The sequence below is a fragment of the Hypomesus transpacificus genome, chromosome 14 (genome assembly GCF_021917145.1).
Source record: "Hypomesus transpacificus isolate Combined female chromosome 14, fHypTra1, whole genome shotgun sequence".
Classification (NCBI taxonomy): domain Eukaryota; kingdom Metazoa; phylum Chordata; class Actinopteri; order Osmeriformes; family Osmeridae; genus Hypomesus; species Hypomesus transpacificus.
The window spans coordinates 11,814,242-11,824,180 of NC_061073.1; the positions used below are offsets into that span (position 1 = coordinate 11,814,242).

At 46.7% G+C, this 9,939-nt stretch overlaps 1 protein-coding gene across 1 annotated transcript; it reads left to right on the forward strand.

Annotated features, from left to right (window-relative positions):
* The first annotated feature begins 2,278 nt into the window (after positions 1-2,278).
* Positions 2,279-4,181, forward strand: kbtbd13b (kelch repeat and BTB domain containing 13b). Its single transcript, XM_047034440.1, has one exon. It carries the CDS (start codon positions 2,369-2,371, stop codon positions 3,809-3,811), a length of 1,443 nt encoding a protein of 480 aa, XP_046890396.1. The 5' UTR covers positions 2,279-2,368; the 3' UTR covers positions 3,812-4,181.
* Positions 4,182-9,939: the final 5,758 nt, after the last annotated feature.

Here is a 9,939-nt window from a genome sequence, read left to right on the forward strand (position 1 = left end):
AGTTACTCTTTAAATCACAGTAACGTGCAAGCATATTTGCGTTGATGATGTTCATTGGGTCACCCTGCTACTTCTGTCATTCACACTGTGACAGTAAAAAGGTCTGTTTTCTCAAGCGCGTGCACAGGTCATGTCAGTCACGACGCTGAAAAGACATTTAATGCGACTGAGGTTTTATGGTTGAGTAATGCGGTGCACGTATGCACGTATCTATGCATTTACTGGAGTGGGAGTGTTCTATGCTTGGGAAGAGACTCCAAATGTATGCGTCTCTATTGACGCCTTCAGTACTCCACATAGAAAGCTGAATGTGTGTCTGGTTCATTCACCCGTGCGTATTGTGTGGGCTCTAATTTGTGTTAGCATGTACACACACCCCAAATCACAGACAGTTACGCAACTGTTCATAATGATTTCATACGCTTACGTAAATCTTTGGGAAAATTGTTTATCAGTCCAGCAGCTTCGGTTGGTTTGGAGCAAATCAACACAGCTGCATGTGTGTGTGACTTCATAATCGTCTCCTTACACAATAGCATTACAGCACACCAAGCAATCCTGTCTGATACCTGCTACCCTAATAGTGTTTGCATATATGTGTGTGTGTGTGTGTGTGTGTGTGTGTGTGTGTGTTTGAAGAGGGGGGAGTTTTGCATGTGCCAGCTTGTGATCTGTCACATGTTCAAAACATTGGGGTAATGTGACATTACTGATATCATTAGCCAGCTCATCGTGACTCAGTCTCATCCGGGTAACTAATTGTCTGTGATCAGCTGATTGAATCCTAAAACTGCCCTAACTACATTGTTTGTGATGGAGACCGAAGAAGAAGATAAACAACAGCGTGACACACACACTGTAATAATGATTCACAGTAACCGGGGCAAGTTGTGGTTATTACTGTGAGGCACAAGAATGTTAGTCACTCACATGTGGTGAAACGGTTGTTGTATCTATTTAGAATGCATTGTCGACGTATTTCTGAATGTGTAAAGAGATAGAGGTGGAGAGCGACGAGCTACAGAGTTATCAAGCAAAACATTAGGTTTAAGACATCCCTCTCTGTATTCATTCCTCAGCGTAGAGAGACTTGACTCTGTGCAACCCTACAATGACACGCTTGAAGACGGTGGCATTACAAGTGTGATTGATGAGCAGGGCTGTCCGACCGCCATGTGAATTGTCCGAGGTCTTGAGTGGATCCACGTGGCTGTTCCATGCATAAGACCCTGGCATGTGAAGACTCTTGACTTAAATTAGATCAGGTGACTTCCACCCCCCCACATACACCTCCAGGTCAGAGCTCAATAGAGATCCGCCATTAACAAAGAGTGGCAGGGGCTGTCTAGGGGAAAGGGGGGGGCTAGGGGAAAAACGGAGTTGCCAAGTTCCCCCTCCCCAACTCCCTGGTTTCTAAGGCAACCACTATTGGCACCAGGAGAGCCATCGTCTGGGTGAGTGAGGCTAATGAGTTTCAATTGCTGGTGCTCAGGGTTAACTTTATGAGGAGACTTGAATGTAAGAGTCTGGGTGACCCATGACCTCCCAATTACCGCCTCTCCACCTCTCTGGGGGCTTGGTTAATTACCTTTGATTACAGCGATGAAGCAGGGTAGAGCACCCTCCTGGTCTGAGTGCCTCTGTTGTACGCGTTATTAAAGGTGTTTAATCACACAGCTTGATGCCACCCTGATTAAAACTGAGCAACAACAAAAAAAGAAAACTGCACATAACTTTGCCCAAAAACTTCAGGCAAAACCAAAAAGGACAGCCTTAAGTGCTTGCTTCATTCTTTCATTGAAGGATTTTTTGAGGATGACACAATAGCATCTTATGTGGCTTGTACACCTCCACACCGCTCCGACTTAGTTGTATTGAAAAATTCAAACTCAACCGATTAACAAACGACGAACGCCGTTTGAAGGATGGTAGACCAACATAGCTACAGTGCTGCAACAGGTGTGATAGCCGTATACACGAATAAGCCTTGTTTTTGCCTTGGTGGAGTTATGGTTACCACAGCGCCTCATTGAACTTGATTTCAACAAAAGTAACACGTCAGTCCCCCACAACAATTGCGATGCACTGAATTTTGTTTTCTGTCCTGCTGTCTTTGTCGCACACTGTTTGTCCTGTTGACCTCTACATTCATGTCCGTCTCTTCTCTGGAGCTATGTATAGCTAGTTCTATTTTAATAGCTGTGAAAAGAATTGAACCTCCTGTCGAACTAGGCCAGCATGACAGCCTTCCAGTCCTGCATGCAGCCGTGAGAGAGAAGTCATTCTTTGTGTCCATCTCTCGTCCTTCAAACGAAAGCTTCTGTGAAAAACTCATTGAGTAACAGTAACTGAATGCGTTATAGCAGCCATGTACAGCAACAAGGCAATGGAATGGAGCAGTGGTGAAAGTTCTGGCCGTGCGAAAGATTTAGTATGTGCGCTCACCCGATGTGAATCGGCCAAATTGAAAATAGTGGTGGGAGGCGCTTTTTTTAGCACGGATAAAACCCTGTTGGTTCAGTCCAGTGGTTACTTCCAAGCTCTGTTCCGGTCTGGGATGAGGGAGTGCGAACAGGAGGAGATCCACATCCAGGGCTTCGCCGCTCATGGCTTCCTGATCGCGCTGGCCGTTCTCCGAGACGAGAGGCCCATCCTGGATGGCGACGAAATTGTGGCGGCCATCGAATGCGCCGCCTTTCTGCAACTGGCGCCTCTCAGCAAGCATCTTGTCGACCTCATCGACTCGAACAACTGCTTGCTCATGTATCACACCGCCGCCACCTTTGGCCTCATGGACCTCTACCGGGCCGCGGCAGTCTTCATACGGAGCATGTACGCCGATCTGGAGGCCGAGGTCACTAAACACCTACCTGTGGAGCTGGTCACATACGTGGAGTCCCTTGTTCCTCCTGTGTTCGTGGCTGTCGGGGCGCACCCCACCTGCAGCCTGGAGGAAACATCGCACGCGGCCACCAGGACCGTTTGCTACCTGGACGAAGGCGACAAGGACTGGAAGGTTCTCACAGCCCTGCCCCCGGGAGCCAGCACTTCTATGGCCGGGGTCACCGTCCTGGACAACAAGCTGTACATCGTGGGCGGCGTTCAGGGCGTCCGCAAGCACGCTGTGGATTCCTGCTTCTGCTACGACGCCGACACCAGCGAGTGGAGTGTTCTCCCCGGTTTGAGGCAGCTGCGCTACGACTTCACCCTCGTGGGGCTGGACGGACGCCTGTACGCCATAGGCGGCGAGTGCGAGGGAACCGTCATGTCGTCGGTGGAAAGCTACGACTTGGCCACGAGGACGTGGTCTTTCGTGGCGCATTTGCCGCGGCCCGTCTCCGGAGCAGCGTGCACCAAGACGATGAGCCGAATCTTCGTATGCTTGTGGAAGCCCATGGAGACCACGGATATCTACGAGTACCTCCCGGGGAAGGATGAGTGGTTGCTTGTCACCACCCTGATACGGCACCAGAGTTATGGCCACTGTCTGGTGGGCCACCGGGACGATCTCTACGTCATGCGCAACGGGCCGTCGGCCGATTTTCTGAGGTGTATTATGGACTGCTATAACCTCACCACGGGCCAGTGGACAGCCCTGCCCGGGCACTTTGCCAACAGCAAAGGCTCCCTGTTCACAGCTGTGGTGAGAGGGGACTCTGTTTTCACGTTGAACAGGACCGTGACTCTGGAGTATGTTATTGAGGGGAAGACCTGGAAGCCCAGGAACCAGATGAAGGGTTTCCCAAGAAATGGATCTGTGTGGACGTTTTTCCTTCAGCTGCCTAGACGATCCGTGATGGACAACATCTAGGATAGACGTGACCGGTATTGAGACAATACGCAAATGTTGATTGGACGTGAAACCGGGTTAAAAGAAATGGGGATGCGGTTCAAATCACAGGAAATGAATAAGGGCACAACGAATGTGAGTGAAATCAGACACATTTCAAAGCGGAGCAAGACTTATTATTTTTCATTTGGATGTGCTGTTCCTTGATGTGACAGTTCCTTGAAAGTGTGACTTTTGCTTCATGTCAAAACTGTTGCCGGGTATGAAAGGTCATTACAGTAGAACGTGCCAGATCCATGTGACAGACTGATTATACGTGAGTCGTACCTCTGCTGATGTGTGACATTTTCCATCACTGCGCTTAGAATTTTCCTTGAATGTGGTGGATGACGTTGAGGAATAAAGACTGCAAAAAGGTCAAAAGGTCACATCCCGGTGTTCTTCCAAAGCTGTTCTGTTATCTTTGACAACAGTGAGATGGCAACAATGCAAAAAGATCCGCTTTGTTCAATTTAAACTAGGCCATCCATACTCTTTGCTTTCCTTTAGAATGCAATTCATGTTCAGTGTGACAGACCACTCTTATCAGGGTTTATTTAATAACTAAGTTATTAGGATTATTCGTTTTTCACATTGGAGATGTTCCTCACGTTTTCTATGAAAGGAAATTTGTCAAATGTTTTATTTGGATTCGACAATGAAGTCAACATTTATTTATCTTCTTTTTTTTTGACATGCTGCAAAACTGAAAAAGGCTTTGTACTGAGTAGAACATTATAGCGTTGCTTCAATGTAAAATCCATGTTTTCAGTCACAAGCTCCAAAGAGAGGGAAAGTCAGCCGTCTTCTGTCTGGGGAGGAGTGGGCCGGCCGTAGGAGTAATTTGATTGGAAAACATCATTAAACACTACAAGATGTGGTATTTTAAGACTCACTAAGGGTTTGCTAGTCACATGTTACCATTTAGGGACGGCAACTGAAGTTTCTGTGTTGGCGCTGTCTGCCTTTGTAAACCTGACTCCTTCAACTGCGTGTCGAGAAACCTACCATCCGATTTTTTTTTTTTATTGTCACAAAACCTGAGTATAGGTCGGTCGGTTCATAAATGTGATCCCTCATAAAACACCCTTCAGTCAACCACGCCTGTAACTTCACATGCCCCCACAATACAAAACAGCCTCTCTTTGACAGCCATACCCACAACCTCTGTACACCACAGTTCATCTGAACGTGAGTCACTATTCGCCACAACACAAAGCTTCTGTTTTAATGTACACAGTGGGCAGGAGCCATGGCTTCCTGTTGGCGCAGACTGAACGGGAAGGGGGGCGAGGAGCGGGGCGGAGTTTATGCCAGCCGGAGCAAGGCACAGTGGGCGTCTGGGCAAATGCCAGTGCAGCCAGCGATGCTAAATATGTCTGTTCTGACCCAAAATACACAGCGCCAATGCTAGGGTCAGGACAGGACAGGGTCTCTGTGCCAGAGCCCTCTGTCACCCCTCCCCCGTCGGCTGCTGTGGACGCCAGCGGAGAGAGGGCGTGCAGTGTGCTAACGTCTCGACAAGACAGGAAGCCGAGCCAAAAATCACTCTCTCTCTCTCTCTCTCTCTCTCTCTCTCTCTTTCTCTCTCTCTCTCTCCAGCGAGGCTTCACAAGTGCTCCACAGAGGAGAAAAGAGTCTGTTTGGGATGTTTTGTCTGCGTGTCACATGTCCTTGCTGTGTTGTGTTTGCTGGACTTATCTCTCCAAATAATGATTTCATCCATGCATTTGTGATCTGGCAAACTGGGTGGGCCTCAGAGAGTATCGTGCCACGTGGAAGGATCCCATATTGGAGTGATCCATCACACTCGACACTGCACGTCCTTGGGTCCTGAGCAATACACATGACTAATTTCAACTTCATACAGTACCTGGTTCCCGAGAGAATCGAGCCGCTAACACAAACACAAACAGACACAGAGTGTCTTTAAAGTTAGATTATTTATATTTAGGATACTTTATAAAATAAAATCAATGGTTGTATTTACAGCAAACTGGTGTATTACAGCCTATTGTCTCATAGTCTCTTGGTTTGAGGTTACGATTTTTGTGTTTTGTGTTTCTCTTTGCCTCAGTCTTCATGATATGACAGGTGGCATCAGTCCTTTGAATAGACACACAACATGCCACTACTTTCTCCTTTTCGGTTACACAATACAACCCCAATCCACAATGGCACCTCTCAGCGATAGGGACTCTTTTGTTTTTTGCCCATCCTCCATTATTCAAATATTGTGTGGCCGAGTTCAGTCAAGGTCAAAGTACAGAGGACTGGGACTGCATGCTCCATAGCACTATCCGAGGCCAACGCCGCCCGAAGGCACGCTGCCGTCACAGTGTGTCCACCACAGTCCGCAGATGGCAGCCGGTTTCCTCCGCCTCGAGACACAGATAATCCTGCATCTCTCCGCCGCCTCCGATCAACACGCAAACGCCTCCACTAACTCGGAGTGACATCAGGGCAGGAATCCTTCGGTTGCTACAGGGGTTGGGGTTGGGGGCGGGGGGGGGGGGTTGTGAGGGAGGGGGAGAAAATAAACGACTGCAGTCCGTTTATTTTGCAGATAAGGTTGAAAACATACTAGAGTGTATTGTTTTGGTTTGAACGAAACAGGGTTACGTCAGATCAAGCACCTTCAGCTGCCAAAAGTCTGTCAAGTAGACGGGGAAGCGCTTCATCATGTAGGCAACAGTACGTTTGCATAGGCTGTATGGCGTAGCCTATCTTTTTATTGATTCATCCAAAGTAGCCTTTAGCAACAAGGCCATTTTCGAGCTCATTTTCAAAGTCGTCAGATGAATTCTCTATAAATATCTTTATTTTCCTCCCGTGAGGCCACGGTGTATTTTGAAATAGAACTAAGACCAACGCTTTCTTCGTAACTAACTGACGCGTGTCCTGACGCTCAAGGATTTGGACACTTCCTCTCTTTCAATGCGTTTTCAGAGGTAAGAAGAAGGAGACACCGCTGAAATCTTTTGTTTTCCGGTCGATGCCGGCTAAAGACGACAGGAAGAAAGAGACAAAAGTGTCACCGGATGCCGCGTCAAACAGAGCTAATTATATCAGCAAGTAGTTATAATTATCCTCAGTTGGATGGAACTTCTACAGTAATACAAGTCGACAGTCACTGATTGTTTGAAAAATGTGGCCAGTGACCAACAGCCCCACGAAACAAAAGCCGCTGTAATTCTTTAGTCGCTCAGATCATGACACTTGGTTTGATTAATAAAGGAGCTATCGGAAGGGAGTCAATCGCTATTAGTGTGAGACGATATCATATCACTGTCATACCGCCACTGCTATCACCTTGGAAGATGAATCAGAATGCAAACACCTTGGTGGCTCGTTCATTTCTCACGTCAATTTTTGAATGTTATTTTCGATCATAATGAACCAATACTTCATGATTGACACTTTTGAAATGTAAGATCGCTATCATTGTCCATATTACAATAGTCTCGACATCTCTGCTTTGTAGCCCGTGGGCCGCAATAACACTTGTGTTTGGTCATGGCATCCACTTCCAAGGTGTAGTAAATGAGTGGTGACAGGTGACCAGTAAGTAAGCCGTGACAGAGTGTGACACGATGAGTGCTGACACATCAGCCCACATCAGCTAAAAGGAAGCAGTGTTGCTGGCAGGAGGTCAGAGTTCACACTCCCAACACGGGAACATGTCAATATCCATGGAAACAAAACGGGGGAAAATGGACACCATGGATATCTTTGAATCGTAAGCAACTTGTTGTTTGCACAGACATGTGGAGATCTATTACGTGCTGTCGGTAGCGTCTTGTACCTGCTATATGGAGAGGACGAGGAAGGAGGTGAGGTGTTGAGCATAGCCAAGGCACAGGCCGTGGGATTCCACAGCTGGGCGTTTGAGGAGGAGGGGATGTGCTTGTGTGTGTGATGTGTTTACATATGTAGTTGGAGAGAGGAGTGAAGTATGTATGTGTTCCGGGGGAAATGTGTGTGTGTGTGTGTTTGTGTGTGTGTGTGTGTGGGGGGGGGGTGCATATGCAGGACACCAGTCCAGTTCCAGTCCAGCTGCAGCAGACGACAAAAGAAAACAAACAGTCTTTAGCAGGATGGTGGAAAAACAGGAAAATGGAGTCCTAGTTTGTTACTCTTCACTTGTGTCTGTGTCCCTCTGAGCACAACTGTGATTTCAGGGGCCAGCCTCAAAACAGGAACGTAAGGGGGAAGTGCAGTGTATTGTTAGTCGAGATTGTTTTGCTAGTTCACAGGGTTTGCAGCTTAGGCTCTTGTTTTTCCAGAACAATGACTTTTGTAGCGGCCAGATGCCACCTCATTGTTTACACCAGCGGATACAACTTTGCATCTGAAAACAGTCAAATCAAAATTGAATACTTGAGAGGCAAAAAAGCATTTTTGCCGTTTTTCGTTCGATGTTATGTCTGGTTGTTCGTTGTCATTTAGGGTCACTGAGGCAATGGTGGGTCCAAGATTTCTGTCTGTGTTTACATGGGAGGGACAGAAAGGGATGGCAGGAGCGTTGTGTGTTATCGTCCAACTAGCAGCAGCAGCATAAGCCAGAGGAGGAATTAGGTCATTCTAAATACAGCTTTTGCATACTTACACACGCACACACAAACACACGCACACACACACACACACAGGGACAGGGTCACGCTAGCTGTGATATCACGACTCGTGGTTTCTTTGACCCCAGGGTCAGCTTGCCCTGACCCTGCTGTGACAGCAGACATTCAGTCACATGACACCTGCGTTGACCTCCGCTGGTGAACCGTGATGTTTTCCATAGTATGCACCAGTGATTTGGACAAATTGTAAACACTATCTAAGCCCTGTTTACAACTTTCTATACTGGGGTATTCTCTTCCCAGATAATGGAATCCAGCATGTAATTCAGTTTGCTCTGTGGAAAAACTGCTTAGTTGTTGACCTTGTTTGTATTGCACAGAGCAGATTTAATTGCGAGAGTGTGTAACTCCAAAACTACTACATGGGTTCTCTCAGTGTGAAGCTTTAAACATAATATTCACTATGAACAAGGAGTGCCTTCTCGCATACATACTTGGGATATTTTGACCCAAACAAATGTATTCAAAAGAAAGATTTGTCCGCAAATCTAGGATTATATACAAGACTGTATGAATTGCGTGTAGGTTCCGCCTCCAGTGAGTGGAAGGAGCTTTGCCGGACATCCTCCCCAGTTTCCCAGAAGGTGAGGAAGTTGTCTTGCTGGTTGACCTCTGTTGATCGTATTGCTTGTTGACATCCTCTCCTGCGGATCTAGGAAGGAAACAGCTCGCTGCTTCCTCTGTTCTACATTTGATGCCCAAATATGGTCTTTCCCTCATACGTATACCCCCCCATCAGTAAATACAATTTTGTGTTCATTGGTGGCCAAGCCGCGAAGCGGCGAAGCCACCTTTAGTGTTTCTACGTATTCTTATTATTATTATTATTATTATTATACATCTTCTTCTGCCATGGGAGTCTATGGCAGCCCCTAGAACCAATTGGTCAGAAGTTGTGAATTTTGGCACACTATTTGGGACCAGTCCCCTCATCAATTTCACCAAGTTTCATGTCTCCCATTCCAACCATCTAGCGCCACCAATGGGTCAAAGTTGAAGGTGTGTTTACACATGTTACTTTTGAACCATATGCCCCATTGTCCAAAATGAGGTATCGTTGGATTCCCTGGATCAAGACGAGTTCAACGCACTCTATGACATCATACCCAGTTCTATAGATTCTCCGCCATTTTGAATGTAAAGGAAAAGCGTTTTTTCGCTACTCCTCCTACAATTCTTGTCGAATCTTCTTCAAAATTGCCACAGATGATTTTCCGACCAAGCCTCACAAAAATTATCCCCTGGAGCTTTGATTTTTGCAACCGTTTGTTATATACAGCCACATCAAATTGATGTGGCTGAATTGATGTGGCCGCCATTTTGAATATAACGTTTTTTCGCTACCTCTCCTATAAGGTTTGTCCAATCTTCACCAAATTTGGCACAGATCATCTTCAGACCAAGCCACACAAAAGAAATCACATGTTTTTTAGACTTTCTACACTCGACTGGAACAGCCAATCAAAGTCATCAGCC

Excerpts from the sequence above, each read along its gene's own strand:
- kbtbd13b (XM_047034440.1), top strand. The coding sequence starts at position 2,369 with ATGTACAGCAACAAGGCAATGGAATGGAGCAGTGGTGAAAGTTCTGGC.